The following is a 21,124-nucleotide window of genomic DNA, read 5'->3' on the forward strand; positions in this document are numbered from 1 at the left end:
TTCAGGGCAACTTAATACCCACTCAGAGCGGTTTACAAAGTTTGTCATTATTATCCCCACAACAATCACCCTGTGAGGTGGGTGGGGCTGAGAGAGCTCCAGAGAGCCGTGACTAGTGGAGGAGTGGGGAATCAAACCCGGCTCTCCAGATTAGAGTCCTGCGCTCTTAACCACTACACCAAACTGGCTCTCCAAGCCAGAACCCAGGCGGCAGCAGCACTAGGACTGGCTTGCATGGCTCAAGATCTGAGGCTAAGCAGTCATGTTGATTCTGGAGCCATGAGCAAAATTTACGGGTGGTGGTCTCCATCTCTTGTTGCCTCATCTCTGGACAATGTGGAAGAGGTGGGCTCTCAGGGTAGAAGCTGCCCCCGTGGCTCTAGTGTAGACCAAGGAGGGAGGCGGATCCCTCCCACTGTCTTACAGCTGATTTTGCCAAGCCCTCTCAAGCTGCTGATGGCAGCCTTATCCAGTAGCAAGGCTTCCAGAGAGGAAAGGCGCTCTGATTGTTCTCAAAGTTGAAAGGGGAGAATTCACCCAGAGCTGAAGGCAAGGCATTGCCTTGCTTGGACCCAGCTGCAGCCTCGGAGCCAGCCTGCCCAATCATGGGACAGCTGGTTCTCTTCCTTTTTATCCTCACAACAGCCCTGTGAAGTAGGACAGCTGAGAGCGGACAGCTGGCCCAAGGTGGCCTGTGAGCATCATAGCAAAGTGGGAATTTGAACCTGGCACTCCTGGGTCCCGGTGCGATGTTCTAGCTGCTGTACTCCATGAGCTCTCCCAAGCAGACAAGTATCTCTGCCACCCTTCGTTGGGTGGAGTCCAGCTCTTACCCTCTCATGACGCTGGTGCCACTTGCATGCCCAGTACGGCTCCCTGCATTGCAACCGGGCTCTGCCCCCCCTCCCACCACCTGGAACATGGCCCTCAAGCCACGATGGTCCTTTAGAATATTTTGAAAAAGATACTGACAGAATAACCCGTCTTTGAGTGGCCAAAAATAACAAACTTGTAGGACTGTCAGGTCAGGCGTGATTAAACGAAAGTTGCAGAAGAGGGCATTTTTCAGAAATATTCACAAGTGGGGGCCGGCCACCTAATGTTGTGGATTGTGGAGTTGCTTTTCTCCATATTTGTCCCAGCAAACTTCTCTGTTACTGACCCTCCAAACCTGCTGTTTTTGCTTTTCTCTGCCAAAGACCTTTCCCCTCCCTGTGAAAGACCCCCACCTTTTGTTGCTTCCCTCAAACACCCTTCACTTCCTCCTCTCTTGCAAGCCCCCTTAGCCTCCCCCCTTCCAAAGGCCATCAGCTTCCCCCTCTTGCCTTCCCTTACCGTCTCCCCCTCCCTGTCTCCCCCACAAACACTCTTCACCTTCCCAGGAATTTCCCCACCCAGAGTTGGTCAACCCTCACCGTTTGCTTATTGCGGTGGGTACTTGCTGGAAGTCTCACTCCGCAGGTCTGGAGTTTGCAAACTGTGGCAAGAAAGGGAAGCAGAGGCAGGCAAGGGGTTGTGTGCAAGATCCGCTGGCCAACTGGAGAAGGAAGTGCAGAGAGCAGCCTTGACATACACCAAGATTGTTCCTCAAACAGGTCTAGAATAGATCACAAAATGGAACGGCATTGAGGCAGAGAACAGGAGGAGGGAGAAATGGCTCTCACGTCCCCCAAAGCGTCCTCTGCCCACAGGAGGAACGAGACGGAGCAATTTTGCCAACCACTCCCTCACTACGTTACCCGCTGCCTGCTCCTCCTCCCCCGTGGCAGGGGGGGATCCTTGGTAGGTGATGCGCAGGCAAGCCAGGCCTGCCCCAACCGTGCCTGGGGAGGCCAGAGCTGACTGGGGAGGCCAAGCCACAGTGAGTAGACCTGGCCTTTGGACTTGCAGAGGCCAGGTCTACTTGCCTGGGCCCTTCCAAGGCCCAGCGGTTTGCCGGGACTGCGCCTGCGCCAGTGAGTCGTTGGATAGACGCTAAGGGAATTATGTTAGAGGACTAGCAACAATGCCCATTGTGTTTAATAATACAACAGGCTCTAGCAGGGCCTTGTGAGGGCATGCACTGCCCCAGAAGCATTCCTACGCCCCGCACCTGCCTGATTCAGCTTCAAACGGGTGGAAATTCGGCTGGTGTGGAGCACAGGAGCACTCCAGGACCCGTCACACCACCCCAGCGGCATTCCTGTGTCCCGCACTGGCCTGGTTCAGCATCTAACATCTTGCTCGGGGTATGCTGAGGGCCGGGCCAATGCAGCAGACCTCTCCAGTGCTGCTGCAGTGCATCCCTCTGGAGGCCCCAAGAAGGCTGCAGCAGCTACCGAGAAGGCGGTCAAGAGAGCCCAGCCCTCCCCTCCAGAACACCGGACGGTAGTGCTGGGCACTGCCAGGCCTTCCCGTGACTGCTGCAAGGCCTTGGGAGAGGCATGCCAGCTCTCCTTGCCCCCTCCTAAGCAAGCTATATTGGGGAAGGGCTGCACAGGCAGGCCAGGCCTTCCTGCCACTGGCTTGGCCCAGTTGGGGCTGGGAAGGGCAATGCAGGTGTGCTGAGCCTTCCCGCCGCCAGTTTGGCCATGCTGGGTCTGTGGAGGGTGGAGCTGAGCTGCTGTGGGGCCTTCTGAGGCTGCAGAGGCTTTGGAGGATACAGCTAACCTTTTATGTAGTGGGATTTGGTCACCCACTCTGATTTCAGTAGAGAACATAAGGACTGCCCGGCGGGCACTTTAAATGTGAGAAATGCAAAGACAAAGCCAATACATTTTACCTTTGAGTCCTTCTTTTATGCCATGTTTCTCTGTGCCTTGTAGTTTTGTTTCCATGATGAGGGGCCATTCAGGCAAACCCTCATCCCTTACCTACTGCAGGAGCCTGGGCTGAGACGCCCTCTTTAATCCCGCCAGCCTGTCCTTGCACTGTGCGTAAAATCTTACAGAAAGGGAGGGCTAGGGTTTTTCCTTAATGCAAAGGTGAGTGAAGGGAAGATGGCCCTCTTCCTCCCCTAATTATTACAAGGTAAGAGACTGGGCGGCTGCCTGTCTCCCTTTCTGACTAAAGCCATAAACGCAAAGTTAATTGAAGAAAAAGAAGCGGACGAGACTGCAGTCCCCCCCGATTGGTCCTTCCTCATGGAATACTGATATGGAAAGACTTGGAGCGGGCATGTGCGAGCGTGTATACAACGCATGTTGCTACAACTCCGTCATTTAATGCTAGGTTAACTGTTATAATCAGAGAAGCTCCCAAACCCCGAAGGCTTTCTGTGCCAGATGTAATTCTTCCAGCTGTTCCTCAACCCCTTATCTTGGAAGGATTTCTTTGCTCACAGTGTGTGGTCCTGCCACCACAACACCTAAACTAAGGACAGCAGCGGCAGAAGGCCACTGAATGGGTAGGGCATGGACCAGTTCCACATTCCGGGGGAGGTCGACCTCCTTAGTGGGGCTCTCCCCAGAATTTCTCTCTCTCCAATTTTTACCCTAGTCTACATAACATGTTGTTGTTGTTATTTAGATTTATATTCCGCCCTCCCCGCAAGCCGGATCAGGGCGGGTCACAATAATAAATAAAATCACCGTATAAAAACCATATAACCTCTGACAGAGGTAGAGGTGTGGCTTAACGACACATGGTCACTCATATATGGTAGATGGTCAATACAGACATAGGGGAGACTGGGAGAGAGGCTCATTTGATGGAATCCCTGATGGCCTCAACCATACGCCTGGCGGAACATCTCCATCTTACAGGCCCACCTGAAGGAGATAAGATCTTGGAGGGCCCGGGTGTCCTCAGTCAAAGAGTTCCACCAGGTTGGGGCCAGGACTGAAAAGGCCCTGGCCTAGGTTGAGGCCAATCGAGCCTCCCTGGGGCCAGGGACCACAAGTAGGTGCTTACCAGCTGATCTCAGCACCCTCCGTTGCTTTATAGCAGCCACATGCTTAGAGGATGAAGGAGATCCCTCCACCCTAAAACCCACATGTACATTCCAAAGTGGATGCTGGCCTTCCCTTGCATTGTACGAAAAATGCACAGAAAGAGCAATGTGATGCTGGTGTTGACAGCACCATGCTGTCTGCTCTTCCCTGGGGCAATTAAGCAGAACAAGGGGGGAAAAAACCGGATAGTAAAGAGGTGCAAACAGCAAGTCCGGGAATATACAATTAATGCTAGCTTTTTATGTAAACTTTTCAATAGTGCAAACATGCAAAGTGCAAAGTGCAGATAAATAATGTCAATGGTTACAATAAATATAATTGATATAATTCAGTTGTCCGAGTCATTGTAAAAATGTCCGAAACAAGCCCACAGTGGGGACATATTAAGGAGGGAGTCACAATGCAGTCTTATGGTGGTGGCTCAAGTCCAATGAGATGTAAAATCCACGGGTGCCGACGGGATTATGCAGGCATCTTATACAATTCCCGTTTCGTATGAGACATACTTCTTCTTGGGCACAAATACAACTGGACTGTCTCCTGCAGTTGCCCAGATGGCTCCACTTCATCCAGGCTCACAGGAGGTTGCCATCAGCACAAGCCAGGCAGGCACAGGCCCCAAGATGCCAAGGGAGCCACTGGGGAGGGTTCAGAAGCAGCAGGGGCGAGCTTCCCTGGGGCAAAGCAACCTTTTTGCAATTTGATCCCTAAGAGCAATTCAATGCCATTGTCCAGGAAGTGCTAAGGACAAAATGCACTTGAGTGGCGCACACATCCCCTTTCTACCAATGGAGTGAAAGCTAAGGGCTCAGTCTCTCCCCTTTGAATCCAATTGGTTGCAGGATGAGTGCAGACAGACTTGCCATTATGGAAAACAAGATGGCCACTGCACTGCCTGACCTGCCTGCACAACCTCTGTGTAGTAAGAACCAAAATGAGACACGCAAACTTTTTGGCACAAGGTGGGAAGTCCTAACAGTCTCATTTCCCAAACTTGTGTGCAATTTTGACTTGTTTTTCTCGTTATGTACACCCTTATGGATTAGCTTGAAATGCATTCCTCAATATGTTGGCTTCCACTTAAAGCTTCCAAACGTTCCACTCCTGGAGCAAACCAGGCTTCCAAATTCAGCTTTATGCAATATCACCCTAATTCTTGCAGATTTGTTAGAGTGATGCTCCCACAGCAGTGGGAGGTAGTTCTCTTTGACATGTTCATATTTCCTCCTACAGCCCAGCCATCCAAGCCAATAATCAGCGGCCCTTCGAACAGAGTGAATTCAGGGGACTTGGCAACTTTCAGCTGTGAGTCATATGGATTCCCCACCTCAGAAATCACAATCACCTGGACCAAAGATGGGAACCAGCTCCAACCCGTGTTACCCATCGTTCTGATAGTAGCAAGTAACACTTCCTATGGAATTAACAGCACTGTGCGAGTGTCACTCACAGAGAAAGATATCAACTCGACACTCATTTGTCATATCGACTACAGCTCCTCAGAAAAGGCCCTGCAGCAGAGTTATGATCTCAGAAAAGTCCTACGAGGTAGGCAGAGTGATGAGCTATAAATACTGGTAAGGGGGTTGTAATGGGGAAGAGAAGAAGATGTATGTGTGGGATGGTGGAGGCTGGGAGAGGCTCCTGTGTGTTTTGGGAAAATCTGATTAGCTGCCAGATTGGCGGAACTGACCATATCTAATCAGGTCATTCTTTTGCTCTTAGGAATGAGCAATAGACCTGTTTAACTTTGGGCACAGTTGGTATTAAGAGGGTGGGAAGTGACAGGACCGGTTCCATTTCATGGCAGGACTCTGTGGCTCAGTTTTATTTTTCTCAGTAGAATGCGAGTGGCAGTACAGAACCTGAAAATGTAAATTTTGGATGGGTCACATATCCAAGTCCAAGTGAAGGAACTTAAGCATTTGGATCACTGAAACATCTTTTACTTCAGAAGAGTGCCTACCAATTTCGTCAGCTGATGGGGGCTTAATTCGTTTTAGGGCTGGGGAACATTCCATCGCCACACAGGGGAAGGTTTCTGTTCCTTGAACAGCTTTTCAAAGGAGGATGTAGCTCCGGAGTCATTCCCCCACGCTAACCAGGAAGCATATTAATTCAGAAAATGGTCGACCCAGGCTCTGCTCTCGCATTTAAAGGGTGACCAAAAAGATGCAAATTGCTGATATAGTGACATTTATTAAAAGATGAGTTTGATACCCGTGCTTCGCTACGGTATTTAACTACTTTCCATTACCTGATTTTTACCTCAGAACATGGAGTTCCACAGCTGACCAATCAGAGAGAGTGGGGTGCAAGCAGGTAGGAGCCTGATAGCCACACAAGAAGGCCAGCCTCACAGGGAGATTGGGAATCCCAATGAACTTTTAGGGGAAGACTGGGAAGTGCATTTTACCTCAGGACACATTCAATGTCTCCCAATAGCAACTGTATACTGTTTAGAATGGGGGGGGGACCAATCAACCCACATATGCAAATGACCTTGAAAGGCTGGCCCAATCACGGAAGAGTAGCCGATCTTGCAGTAGCGGGGGGGGGGGAGCGCAAGCAGGCAACAGCCTACTAACCACACAGGGAAATTGTATACCTTTCGGAAAACACATTTGACCCCCTTAGGGGGAAAATTTCTTAAAATCCCTTCTTAGTGGGTGTTTACATCATGAAAGGAATGTTTTCTCCAAATTTTATGTTTCTAGGTCCAGGGTTCTGGGCTGGGCATTGATGAGTCAGTCAGGACACTTGTCTTTATATGTATAGATTAATAATTAAATCTGTTACAAGCAAGCTGGGGATACACAACAGCAAATAAAGCTTACAACGTTCCTTTGATTTCTGGGCTCCCTACCACAGCAAGAGAGGAACTCCCAAGGCCCTGGTTCTGGGGCACGTCTGCATCATTTCACATCTTCTCATGGAGCCCAAAGAACCAGAGGCTATTACAGATTTTATACAAGCTAAACTCTGCCCTCTATCTGTGAAACAAGCAAAAAAAGTAATCACAGTACGCTGAAAAGTTCTCTCAGGCAGGAGCTGTTTACAGCAGTTCTTAGGTAAGGTATATCCCCTAGTTATCTTCTACCAAGCACAGCTGTCTCTTACTAAGCAAGAATCTCAACTGGAAGCAACCTGCATGCTGTTGCAAGGCCAAGTTACACGCCATCATGGCCGCCTGTGAATAATTCCCTCTATGACTCCATGCTCTGACAATAATCTTCTGTTTCTGTCCCAATATACCGAGTTCTGCCCCCATGAGCTGAAGAAATCAGCAGGCACCTTCCCTAACATGAAAGGGGCAAGAATGTTTCAGAGGGTGTGGGAAGCTCTGAAGTAGTGGTTTGTGCGGTGATGAATCTTGGGTAGCAATGCTTCTTGAATATTTTCCCTCCCATGCACCTCTCTCTGCACTGGCGGATATCTTGTCCAGCAATCAAAGCTGCCCTTGCTCCCGAGGAGTTTACAGTCTCAGCAGTGACTGAGGACCATAAGAAAGGGAGGGGAGGCTGGGAGAAGAATAATTGCAAATAATGGATCCAAAAATTATCAGCAAAAAGCTCCGATGGTCCGGGATCTTTCTCGATTTCCCTTCCCCTCTCCCAGAATTTCAGATTCTGGGAAGTTACTGGAACTGGTCTCCTTGCAATAAAATAGTTTGTGGGGGAATTAGCAAGCCAGAAAGACAGCTATGCAAGAGGCTGGTAACCGCAGAAATCTAGCACCAATTTTTATGGGGTCCTTTCCGATATAACAAACGAGGCTGATGCTTAACATCAAACAACAATTTTTTATTAAAGAACAGAATTGCATGCACGTACAATCAGAATTATGGGGTAAAAATAATTTCACTCACACGCACACAGAGTCCTAGGATGCTTAGCCAGAAGTTGGGAATAGAGAGCAGGAATAAGTATATCTACCTATCCTGAAGAACAGTCCAGTCCATGGGAGAAGAGAGCCACTTTGAACATCAATGTCCTTGGTTAGGAGAGTAAGAGGCTTTTGGACAAAACTCAAGGGAACAGCTCTTTGGATCTGATAAGAGTGAACAGTTAGAATGAGGCCATGGCTCTACCTTTATAGGTAAAATGCACCCTGAGGTGGGAGCTCACCTAGCCATTAGAACAAAAGCTCCAATGGTCAGTTCCTGGGTTTGACAAAAGGTTTTATTGCCTTGATTGGTAGCTGCTGGGGTGTGTGAAAGCAAATGCAAAACTTTTTTTAGCGCTGCACAAAAGGAATAGTTTGTTAGTGAAGTAACCCCAGAGCTAAGTTGATGAATTTAGGTGGGGACTGTACTTTCCCAGGAACAACTGTATATATTTATGAATATCATTTGATTAGCTCTTCAGTCAAGGACTGGAGATCTCATCATGGGAGGAGGGAAAGGAATTAGCGAGACCTTTGTTGCACTGGATTCCTTTGGGGCTGGAAGGACTGCAAATCCAATCGCCTCTTAATCACTCTGCATTCCTGTGCGGCATTCCATTCATGCTCTCCCAGGCAGGACTCAGCAACTGTTGGAGGCTCTTTGGTGGCAATACAATGGCCATTTTAAATCCAGAGGCCTGGATACTTTAAATATCACAAGCAGCCCTATTAAAGCAGATATTAAAATGGCGGAGGCCAGGCCGACAGCTTACAGGGAAACGTAAGCGTAAAGGGATCTGTATTTGCCCAGAAACTGCAGTAACTGGGAATGATATTTCCCTTGTTGGCTCTCGCATTAATGGATCTCCATTCAAGGAAGAGAAATGAGCAATTTTGCCTCCTTCCTTCTTCCCAATGCAGCTGACCCACCCTCAGTGCAATTAGTACACACAACTCCTTTTATCCCTGGAATAAATGTCACCAGGACAGGAAATGTATTCAGTGGGAAGGGGAAAGTGATTCCATGACCCTTATGCATGCAAGATTCATTCTCATGAGCTGCATCCCTTCCTTAATAATAATTATAATAACAACAACAACAACATTCAATTTATATACCGCCCTTCAGGACAAACATCCACTCAGAGTAGTTTACAAAGTATGTTATTATTTTCCCTTCAACAACAATCACCCTGTGAGGTGGGTGTGGCTGAGAGGGCTCTGAGAGAGCTGTGACTGACCCAAGGTCACCCAGCTGGCTTCAAGTGGAGGAGTGGGGAATTGAACTGGGTTCTTCAAATTAGAGTCCCACCACTCTTAACCACTACACCAAACTGGCTCTCCTTCTCCTTCCCTGAGGAGCCCCACAAGACATTGACAAGTCCTTGCTCTCAATTCAGGACTGTGAGCAGGATGAAAAGCATGGGTTTTATTTGCAGTCACCTTCAATTTCCTCTGATGGAGCAAATTAGCAGAAACAACTCCGTCAACAGAAAGGGGAAGGTGGGGAAAGACCTGCCATATCTGGGTGGATACGAGCCAGTGATGCAAGATGCTGTGCCCATCTGTTCCCTTTAACTAGTTTCACATTGAAAGGTGACCAAGACGGATAATGAATGGTTTTGCTTTCTTTGCTCAGTTGCACCGCACGTGTCAGTGGAAACCAACGAATGTTCTCCCATCCCATTGAATCGTTTTGTGAAACTCACCTGCATAGTGAATAATTTTTATCCCAATGATATCAGCGTGGCCTGGTGGAGAAGTGACGACGTTATAAAAAGGGCTGATAATGGAAATCCAAACCCAGATGGGACGTTCTCCCTCAGCTTCCTGCTAACTACACGACCAATGAGACAGATCACAAGCAATTACACCTGTGAAGTGATTCATGATTCTCAAAGTCCAGTTTATGTCAACCGAGTATTGAGTTTTGGAATACAGCCTAACGGAAATGCACATGCCAATTTCATTGAGTTAGGTAAGTACCAATCTCTTCTCATGTGCATAGGGAGAGGACTAGAAGGATACCTAGCCCAGCTTCTGAAGCAGGATCTCATAAAGTATTTGTCCAAACAAAAATAAATGAATCTTGGCAGTAAAGGATGTTCAAAGAAGCTGCTCTGCAGCACTTTGAATTAATAATAGTAACAGTAACAACAACATTTGATTTATATATCACCTTTCAGGATAACTTAATGCTGAACAATTTGCAAAGTATGCTATTATTATCCCCACAACAACAACACCCTGTGAGGTGGGTGGGGCTGAGAGAGCTCTGAGAGAGCTGTGACTGACCCAAGGTCACCCAGCTGGCTTCAAGCAGGGGAGTGGGGAATCAAACCCGGTTCTCCAGATTAGAGTCCTACTGCTTTTAACCACTACACCAAACTACACCAAACCATTTCCACCACCAGGGGTTCTCCTGTCTCTTGTGCTTTGTGGATGTTTGATGTAGAAGAGCGTGCCAAGACAAACTGCATGGAAGTCTGAAGTCTGAATGGAAAAGTCTGAAGTTAAGCTATGCTCAGGCAGCCAGAGGGTCTGAGAGAGGGGACATGTTCTCAGGGCACAACAGAAACAGTGTCAGGAGGATCGGGCTAGAGGTCAGAAATCTACAAAGCAGGACTCAGAGGCAAGGTGGAAGATCCAATGGGCAGAAAATAAGAACCAGGGTTAACAGAACTCCCATGGTCTTCACAAAGTGGACAAGTTGCTCAGAGAAAAGGGCCCAGCCTGGAGACAGCAGCTTTCTATCTCCATGCTACATTTCCTGGAACCCTTCACTCAGCTGCTCCCAGGCACTCTCACTGGGTTCCCCCTACCAGAAGGGGCCAGCATCTCTCTTTTCTGAAGGCAGGCAGTTCAGGTGCCGTGAAGAAAAAGAGTCTAGAGGTGTTGAGAAGTTTTTTTTTAAAAAAATAAGGAGGCATAGGCTGCAATAAAAAGAGTTGTAGTCTTGGAGATTTAAAGAAACGAACTATGAGTTTTGAGAAATGATGACAGAATTACTGATTTAGAAAACAAGCCAGAGGTGTTAGATAATAAAAATAATAAATTACTTTTGTTTTAATGTGATCTTTAATTCTTAGATTTAATTTATAGTGCATGGCCTACGGGCTGTTAAACTTGAATCAACTGAAAAACTGAAAGTAGTAAATTTAATTTGAAAAGACCTGGACTAAAGGAAATGATAGAAGGAAAAGTGAGAGAAATGCTTTTAGGGGGACACTAGGTTCAGAATTCTATTAGGCGATCACTCTTGCATGGCAAGAAACTGTTGCTGCTTTCAAATGCCAGCAGCTTCTTTCAGCTGATGGGGGATCCCCCTCCCATTAGCTGAAAAGTGGCAGGTGTTTGAAAGCAACACTTTTCTTGCTGTTTGCAAATGGCAAGAAAAGTGCTGCTTTGAGCTTTGGTGTGTTTCGTAAAGAATCTCGAATCTTTACGGAGCATACCGAAGCATTTAAACACCCGAACTGTTTTCCCGCTTCAAGTAAACCTGAAGAGGGAAACTTGAATATTTTTCGAGTGCACACCTCTACTTCCACACTCGGTGTGAGTGCACACTTGCAGCTGCAAGTGATGAAGTCACTCCCAGAAGTGACATCATGGTGCAAGCCACAGGAGCACCCTGTGCTTCACTCAGGGCTGAAATCAGTCCTGACTTCCTGAGCAAAGCACAGGTGCATTCCTGCGGCCAGTGCAATGACATCACTTCCGGAAGGAGGGCATGTGCTGCCCATTTGCCAGGGTTAGCTGCTGGTGGTGGGTGATTGCCGGGTGGCTTGCTTCCTCCCTCTGGTCACGAGCAATTGGTGGGTATATGGGCAAACTGTTGGGCATTTGCCCACCACCAGCAGGCATCTGGTGAGCCAACCAGTAAGGGCCGCCAAGGCAGCTAACAATTAAAACAACAACAGTAATAAAGTCTTCATCAGCTGGTGGAAGGCTGTGATAGAAGGGGACAAATTAATATCCTGGGGAGTTGCATAATTTTGGTGCCATGTCTGAGAAGGCCCCCTTCCAGGTTCCACCTCATTTAACCTCAGGAAGCAGGGACACCCCAAGCAGGGCCTCCAAAGATGACCACAGCAGTTGGGAAGGTCCGTAGAAAAATAGGAGTCCTTAAAGTATGCTACTCCCAAACTGTATATGGTTTTAAAGCTCAACACCCGAACCCAGCTTCTGCCAGGATTGAACTCAGGTCGTGAGCAGAGCTGGGCTGCAGTACTGCCTCTTTCCACTCTGCGCCAGGGGGCTCCCATACAAGAATAGGAGTCCTTAAAGTATGCTACTCCCAAACTGTATATGGCTTTGAAGCTCAACGCCTCGAATTGTGCCCGAAATCAGATTGGGAGCCAGCGTAGATGGGCCAAGATCAGATTGATATTGTCCTTACAACACACTCCAGTCACTATCCTTGCAGCGGCATTCTGCACCCATTGAAGTTCCCAAACATTTCTCAAGGACAGCCCCACATAGACCACATCAAAGTAGTAGACTCTAGATGTTACCAGCCCTGCAACACAGAGCCAAAACACACGTTAAGAAATACCTAGGTTCAGCACGTGTTCTCTTACCTCAAGGTTTGCCGGGATCTGTAGGCGTCCTGGAAGCTTAAAGTTTAGCATTTACAGAGCAGCAGGAAGGGGAAGGGAAATACAGGCGCCTGTATTTCCCTTCCCCTTCCTGCTGCTCTGTAAATGCTAAACTTTAAGCTTCCAGGATGCCTACAGATCCAAGCAAACTTTGAGGTAAGAGAACAAGTTTAGCATTTACAGAGCAGCAGGAAGGGGAAGGGAAATACAGGCGCCTGTATTTCCCTCCCTGCTGCTCTGTAAATGCTAAACTTTAAGCTTCCAGGACGCCTACAGATCCCGGCAAACCTTGAGGTAAGAGAACACGTGCTGAACCTAGGTATTTCTTAACGTGTGTTTTGGCTCACAGAGGCCAGATTTTTCCTGCCCAGGGAAAGGTCACAGTTGGCTCGCTAACGAATGCCAATAAAAGGCACTTCTGGACACAGCTGCCAACTGACTTCAGTGGACTCGGAAGTGTGCTTAAGACTGCACTGTAGAAAACTTTTCCCTTTCAAATAACTGTAGACAAGCGGTTGGATCCCATGGAATATTTCTGCATCTAGAAACCATCCTTGTGCAAATGAAAGCTCTAAAAGTCAGAGTTATTGTAGCCCCACTATCTTTTCTGCACGCGCAAGACATAACACAAGGTATTTCTTCTGATACAATTATGAAACCTAATTGAATGAAATCATATGAACCACCTGTTGTGCACTCCATTGCTCCACGCGAGCATCATTTTAATAAGAAAATTTCGTTCAAGTGCTTTGAGCGGCCACGGCCACTGTACAAGTGGAACTGCTAAGTATGTTTTCCTTTCTATCATATATCACTAGAGGCCACCCAGTAATCCTAATGCTACTTGTGGTACTCATTTAATCCTAAGAAATTACCTCATAATTGCTGATCAAATCTATATGTCGTGCAAGTCCTGCTTCTTATCTCTAATGGCTGATGCAGCCAGAGAGGAAGCCGGTTCAATTTGACCACTGAATTTAGACCACATCCTTAACTTGGCATTAATTATGCAGTTATCACCATCATAATTTTTTATCTGAGCTTTTAAAAATTCAAATCCAAGCATCTGAAGGCATTTTCACACGTTCTTACTTTCTGTCTATGAATGACTTACTCTCCTATTGTCTCCTCCAGTCAGAGGTCCAAACAGGTCCAGCACCTGTAAGACAGCCTCAGATTCTTTCCCCACTTATGCTGTAGTGAACATGGGTTTGTTCTAGATTTTCTCAAATAAAACTTTTCATCAGCTTCTTCCATTCTCTCTGGACTACATTGGGTAACAGAGAGGATACTGGAGAACGGATGAATTTCGGCAATACCGTCGTTTTGGCTGGGCCAAGGGCTTGGATCCTATGAATGAATTCCAGGCATAGTTGATAGCCTCTGTTGTGGAGCCCACCTCCTCTTTCTTTAAAACCTCCATTTGTGTATATTCAGTGAATTTCAAAGGGCCCCTGTGCAAATGCAAATAAGAGAAAGAGGACATATGCTTCACAGTAGAGACACAGAACTCATATATAGGATCCAAGCCAAGACCTAACACATGAATGCAGTGAAATCTCTTTTAAAATGTAACACTCCACCCTCCCACACAAGGCCTTCACTAATATAAAAAGTTAGGATCTCGAGAAGACGCCATACTCTGCTTAGATTGCTGATATCAGATCAAGCTCTTAATTTAACAGTAGATAAATTGTGTTTTGTTAATTTTAGGCTTGCTCTCAAATTTATCTGTTGGCACCCTTGAGAATATTATTTAGTAGAAGTTACTGTGAAATTTGTGGATTTTCTGCGTTTGTGATGATGGCCTCTGTTGTTTCTAGACAAACATTAACGTATCATTCGGACATATTAATTTGTGCTTCACAAACTCAGTTTTCAATTATATAATTTTCCTGTAGTCATTTTTTAAAAAATCAAAGCAAGGGAAACTTCTCTATATTCATCTCTATCCTAAGTGAATTATGAAAACAAATAAATTATGATTCAAAAGCCCCCCCCCCAAAGAATCTTCAGCAATTACTAGATTAAAGAAAGCTGCAGAGCCTCTTTCTTTAAAACTTCCATTTGTGTATGATCAGTAATTTTCAGTGGACCCTTGGCAAATAGAAGTAAGAAGAGGAAGTATGCTCCACAGTAGAGACTATTTAGGGTGCACAGAACTCACAATATAGTGTCCAAGCCAAGATCTTTCAAAAAACATGATTAGCAATTCTTGGATTAAAATTAATTCTTACAAGGTATTTACACTCAGATATTAATATTTAAGGTTGCCAGCTCTGGTTTGGGGAAATCCTGGAGATTTTGAGGTGGAGCCTAGGGAGGCCTGGGTATGAAGCCACTGAGTCCACCCTCCAAAGCAGCCATTTTCTCCAGGGGGGATAATCTCTGTAGCCTGGAGATCAGCTGTCATTCCATGAGATCTGATACCACCTGGAGACTGGCAACCATAGCCATCTCTACCAAAGTGCTGGATTCTTCCCACACAGTCTTCTTGCAAAAGGGAACCTATTGAACTCTACAGCAACCAGACTACAATCTTCAACTGGGCTAAAGCAGATAACGCATGGGGGTTACACCAGCACTTTCAGGTTCAATGGTTTTCAATGAACCTTGTACAAATGGAAGTGCTAGCATGAGACGAATCATGCTCTGTGACAGGGACTACCTAGATGCACACAAAACTCGTTCGTAGGATCCAATCCTGTGAGTCTAGCATGTTCTTACCTTTTCTGGGTGATCAAGATGGCAGTAGGCTCCATAGCAAATAAGTCAAAATGCACCCATAAGATTTGCTGATCTGCTCTCTTGTTGTTACAGGTCTATTTGTGCTCTCCAACCCTGGTCTCTGGATAGGATTGCTTCTGGGCAAGGTTGTGACTGCTTTCCTCCTCTTGTGCCTTTTCTTGAGAACATCAGCTAGCACGATTGCTTCATTAGCACGAGAGCAAAACGACTCGGCCAAGTGATCTGCTGATGAGTTCTTTGTGCCTAACGTTGGCGTATAAACAATAATAATGAATAATAATAGACTGCACTTGTATACCGCTATGCTAGACAGATAAGTCCCTCAATTAAAGCAGTGAACAAGTTAGTGTTATTATTACCCTCATAGTACAGCTGGGGAGCTGGGCTGAGAGGAGTGGCTGACCCAAGGCCACCTGCAGAGCTCATGGCAGGAATGGGATTCGAACCAGCAGAGTGCTGATTTCACAGCCGAACCACTTAACCACTGTGCTACAGCAACTCTAGGGGAAATTATCAATTTTTAAAAGTTAATTTTAAATAATAAATTGAAAAGGCCCATGGAATGCTTTACATTTTGCAGTTTTTGGTGACTGTAACCCAAGAATTGCACTTCTGTGAATCGTTCTTCTGATCACACTGCTAGATTTGAAATTTTGCTGAAAAGCTCTGCAGAAGTGTCACCACCACCTTGCTTTCAGCAAAGCTGAGTTTTATTTCCATTCACTATTTTCTCCTAAGGAAAAGGAGATGCTGTAGCATCTGTGTTAGAGGGACTTGTAAGTATTTAGGATGCATCTACGATGAATGCGTCTGCAGAGAGAGCATGCTTGAGCTTGAGGATGTTCTGGCATGGTCCATGAATTCTTGGGTTAGGGTAGAAATACATGTTACCAAGTACTTAGGGGCCCTCAAGTGAACCTCATTGCACATGTCCCCCCTCCACCTTCCCATACACTTGCGCGCACAGTCACACTTCAGTTTGCTCCACATGAGTACATTCATGTGTTCGATATCTAATCCTGAACTACTAAAACTATCCCAGTTTCCCCCACATGCAAAATTGACAATTTCTCACACCAAGAAAAATTGGCAAATTGGCAAGTCAAAGGATCCTACAGTACTTCTTCTCACAGTGCGTGACTCATTTGCAGTCAGATGCAATCACCGAAAGGGAGCTTCCACGAAAGCGGCATGTGCATGCACAGAGCAAGAACAGCATGTGTGTGGATTGAGGACCACACCTAAAATCCTGCACTTGAGCGCCTCCAGGAAATTCACAACATATATTTTCACTCTTCGTCTTCTTAGCACATCACTTATAATTTCCTTCCATGTATGTGGAGTTACTGGATGCATAATGTAAAAGGTTTGTAAAGTGAAGTTGAAGTAATTATGTAGCTACTAAATGCTCAAGCTGAGGTTTATAAATTAGAATTTTTAGCTGGTCTTTGTTGAATGAAATGTATTGCTTTTGTGTTAACCCAGGCTCATTTCCTGAGGTGTGTCTACATTATTGCTACACATTGCAGGGTATTTTTATTATTTTGATATTGAAAGCCAGCTTGTGAGGACTGATAGCAAGTGGAAAGGATGTATTTTATACGTATACCCTTAAATTCCAGGCCTCTTGAATTATACATTACAAGTGGCATTGTATTAGGTATGGATTTCATACACTTCTCTCCCTTTTACGTTTTCTCTTTCTATTGCCTTATGCTTTGTTAAGAGACGTATTCAGCCTCAGACCTTGCAATGCAATCTTGCATTTTAGACGAACATGTGTGTGTGTTATGTGCTGTCCAGTCACCTCCGACCTATGCAAACCTTGAGAAATGTTGGAATAGGCGACTCAGCCTGCCTTTGGACACTGGGGGGCGCTGCATGTCTCTTTGAATGTAATGTATAAGTCTAGCAATCTGCCACTCTCTTGTCTAAGGTGGGAACGCCTACTGACTCCTCCTCTCTTGCCTCTGTGCTTCTTGGGAGATTTCACACCTTCCCTCATGCTCTTCTAAGAGAAAGATGTAAAGCCACCATGCTCCTCATGGAGCCCTTCTCTTTGTCCACAAACCCTCTTCCAGCCTCGCTGCCTATATTTTCAGGCCGTGGTATTAGCTTAGTGAATGTAACTCTATAGATAGGTTCTTTCCCTTGATATTACCAGAAGATATTGCTATGGAGAAATCTGCTACAATAAACTGTAAGTTCTATCTTTCTATGAATTTTGTCTGAGGATTAATTAATGCACGTTTGTGAGGGTTTAAACGCTTCTGACTAAATTACTCTGCTATATGTTACTCTGCTAAGTTACTAAACTAAATATATTAAATACCATAAATCTCTAACAGGGTTAATGGTAGCCCAGTCTTGAATAAGTTCCTCAGGGCCAAAGAAAAGCCCATAGCTGAATCTAGAAGTAAAGAGTTTCAAACTGCAAAGTTTTTTCCTTGACTGCTGGTCTAACAGCCAGGCAGAACAAAAGGACTCAATTAGCAAGTGAATGCCCTCACAGGCAACCTCATGAGGAACAAAGAAAGAAATTAGGTGAAAAGTCTAACAGCTTTTTCCCTACCCTCAAGCGTGCACAGAAAAGCAGAGAAACCTCCTTTTAAAACGTTTTGGCTAACTTGAGCCAGGAAACTAAAAGTTAAAGAGGGAAAAGTAAAGTTTTCTAGAGAAGTACTTTGAAATTTCTTGAAAATGTCAGACCAGTTACTACAAATTGATTTATTCAGACAGCTATTTTCGACTAAAATGGAAGATAATGGAGATGTGAATGCTCATATTGAATCTTTGTTGAATCAAATAGATAAACTAGCTACTGTTGGTCAGATTCTAGATGAAGATTTGAAAATTGCTCTGGTTTTAAGCTCACTACCAAAGAGTTATTCCAGTTTAGCAAAGTCTCTTACTGAAAAAGGGGCTACATTGGAGGAAGTGCTAGATCAGATAAGATCACAGTACAATGAACAGAGATCTTATCCTCAAGAAAAGAAATGCAAGACTGACTCATGTTACATGGTCAGAGAGGTCAGACCCAGAGGGGCAGGACCTAGGCAAATTGATTACTGGCAAAGAGCCAATCCTAGAGAAAGGCAGACTCCTCCCTTCTGCCACAAATGCAATAAGCCCGGTCACCTCCAGAGGGAGTGTTTTAGCAACAGAAGCTACAGCCACAAGGGCAGAAACAATTATGCTGCTGCAAGCAGGAACCAACAGGCAGAGAGAAACAGAGAAGATTTTTCAAAAGCAAGAGCTAGTAATTTTAGAGGTTTTCCTCAAACAAGGGCTGATAGTAATTATCATGTGTCTCATATTGCTCGAATAAATGATAGCCCACAATGCTGGGTTTTAGATAGTGGCGCGAGCTGCCATATGGTTTCAGATATTAATCTGTTTTATGAATTAGATACCAGTGCATCTAAGAACGTTATGATGGCTAACGGGACAAATGTGAAAATTAGTGGGAAAGGCTCCATTATGCTTCATAGCAATAATGATTTCTCTAAAAAGATAATTAAAGTAGAAGAAGTTTTATACATTCCTGATTTAAAGGCAAACCTACTAAGCGTACCTGTACTATCACAAAAAGGATTTTCTATACACTTTGAGAATAACAAATGTACAGTTTCTCGCGAAGGAGAGATATATTCCACAGGTAGTCTCAGAAATGGAGTCTTTGAACTGGACTGCCAAGGAGAAAAGGCCTACAAGGCAACAACAGCTACCACAAAAGGAGAACCAATCGAACTATGGCATAGAAGATTTGCACATCGCGAAATGCAAGCCATAAAGGATCTGCAATCTAAGGACTTGGTAACAGGTATTAATATAAGTGCATGTGGCAATGATGATGAATTATGTGTTTGTTGTATAAAGGGAAAGGCAACTCGACCTTCAGTTCCCAAACAAAGCCAGAGATGCTCAAGGCAACCACTTGAACTAATCCATACTGATTTATGTGGTCCTATTAAACCAGCATCAACAGGAAATAACCTTTATATATTGTCTTTCATTGATGACTTCTCGAGATATACAGTGTGCTATTTGCTGAAAGAAAAATCGCAGACTGAGCAGAAACTGCGTGATTATGTTTCCATGGTGTCTAACAAGTTCAACAGGAAACCTCAAGCCTTTCAAAGCGACAATGGCGGTGAGTACGTTTCCCATGCCACACAGAGATTTCTCAGGGAAAATGGAATCCAACATAGATTCACTGTTCCCTATAACCCCGAACAGAATGGGGTCGCCGAGCGCAAAAATCGTTCTATCATGAATATGGTCAGATGTATGTTAATAGATTCAGGACTTCCCTACAGACACTGGGGAGAAGCGGCCATGACTGCAATCTACTTACAAAACAGATTGCCCACTAAAGCTACAAACAAAACTCCTTATGAGTTATGGCATAATAGGAAGCCAAGCATAGAACATCTTAGAGTATTTGGATGCAAAGCATATGCGCATATACCAGAGGAAAAGAGATCCAAACTAGAACCCAGAGCCTTAGAAGGCATCTTTGTAGGATATGCTCCAGGATGTAAGGGATATAGGATTTTTAACCCAGAAACTAACAGTGTTACTACAAGCAGAGTTGTGCAATTTGATGAGCGACATAGGAGCAACCAGAATGCTGCTACACGTGACCCTTCAGAGGGAGAGAATGATGACAGCCAGCTGCTGCTGTATCGGCCAGATGACATCGCTACGCAAATGCGACCAGATATCCAACCCGGTGATGAGGCAATGGGTGCAGCCACTGAGCAGATGCAACCAGAAGCCCGACCAGGTGAGAGAATAAAGGCGGAAATTCCCAGGCCAGTAGATGTGCCTGAGGAGCCAGAGCCCGCTGTGGAGGCAGAGGTGACTCAGGATCTTAGGCGCTCTCAGCGCGTCAACAGAGGAGTTCCAGCCGAGAGACTGACCTACCTTGCAAGGTCATCGCCACCACAAGAACCAACTTCATGGGCCGAAGTTCAACAAATGCCTGAACCAGAAGCAAAGAAATGGAAGGAAGCAGCACAAGAAGAAATAGATGCTCTGCACAAGAATAAAACATGGACTCTCACAAAACTACCTAAGGGTAAGAATGTTATTGGATGTAAATGGGTTTTTAAAGCTAAGAAAAATGAGAATGGTGCAGTTGAGAGATACAAAGCTAGATTAGTAGCCAAAGGATATTCTCAGATTTATGGAACTGATTATGATCAAACTTTTGCGCCAGTTGTAAAATATTCCACAACCAGGATGCTTTTAAGCATAGCAGCTTCTAGAAACATGCAAACAGAACACCTGGATATAAAGACTGCATTTTTACATGGTGAAATTGAGGAAGAATTATATATGAGTCAACCTCCAGGGTTCATAGATGAACAGAATAAACACTTAGTATGCAAACTTCAGAAAGGACTTTATGGTCTTAAGCAAGCTGCCAAATCTTGGAATGATAAACTGACCAAAATGTTACTTGATCTAGATTTTAAACGAGGCAAAGCTGACCTCTGTCTTTACAGTAGATACAAGAATGAGAGATGGACTTTTATTTTGTCTTATGTTGATGATCTTATCCTTTGTTATGAAAATTCAAGTGATTGTGCTGGAATTATATCTCATCTAAACAAGGAAGTTGAAGTGAAACGCTTGGGCAATGCTAATTTTTATTTGGGGATCCAGATCGAGAGAGAACCAGATGGCAGTTACCTTCTCAGCCAAAGACAAAAGATATTAGAACTATTGGAAAATTTTGGACTAGAAAATGCCAATCCAATGCCTACACCAATGGAACTAGGTTTTCTGAAAGAAAAGGAACCAAATGAGCCTCTACCAGAGAACAACGGGTACAGAACTGCCATAGGCAAACTTCTTTACCTAGCAATGACAACAAGACCTGACATTGCAACAGCTGTAGGTATTCTATCCAGGAGGGTAAGTAAACCCACTGTGAATGATTGGACCGGAGTA

The 21,124-nt window shown here is 45.2% G+C and overlaps 1 protein-coding gene across 1 annotated transcript in view; it reads left to right on the forward strand.

The window, feature by feature from the left end:
- The window catches only part of LOC129330437 (hemicentin-1-like), a 98,303-nt gene extending 82,909 nt beyond the window's left edge, over positions 1 to 15,394 (forward strand). Inside the window, exons 10-14 of the mRNA XM_054980467.1 lie at positions 1,692 to 1,782; positions 2,106 to 2,395; positions 5,166 to 5,480; positions 9,457 to 9,795; positions 15,236 to 15,394. Of these exons, the coding sequence (XP_054836442.1) occupies positions 1,692 to 1,782; positions 2,106 to 2,395; positions 5,166 to 5,480; positions 9,457 to 9,795; positions 15,236 to 15,384 (1,184 nt within the window). The 3' untranslated portion in view covers positions 15,385 to 15,394. The remainder of the gene's footprint in view (positions 1 to 1,691; positions 1,783 to 2,105; positions 2,396 to 5,165; positions 5,481 to 9,456; positions 9,796 to 15,235) is intronic.
- The last annotated feature ends 5,730 nt before the right edge of the window (positions 15,395 to 21,124 follow it).

The sequence above is a fragment of the Eublepharis macularius genome, chromosome 5 (assembly GCF_028583425.1).
Source record: "Eublepharis macularius isolate TG4126 chromosome 5, MPM_Emac_v1.0, whole genome shotgun sequence".
In the NCBI taxonomy this organism is placed as follows: domain Eukaryota; kingdom Metazoa; phylum Chordata; class Lepidosauria; order Squamata; family Eublepharidae; genus Eublepharis; species Eublepharis macularius.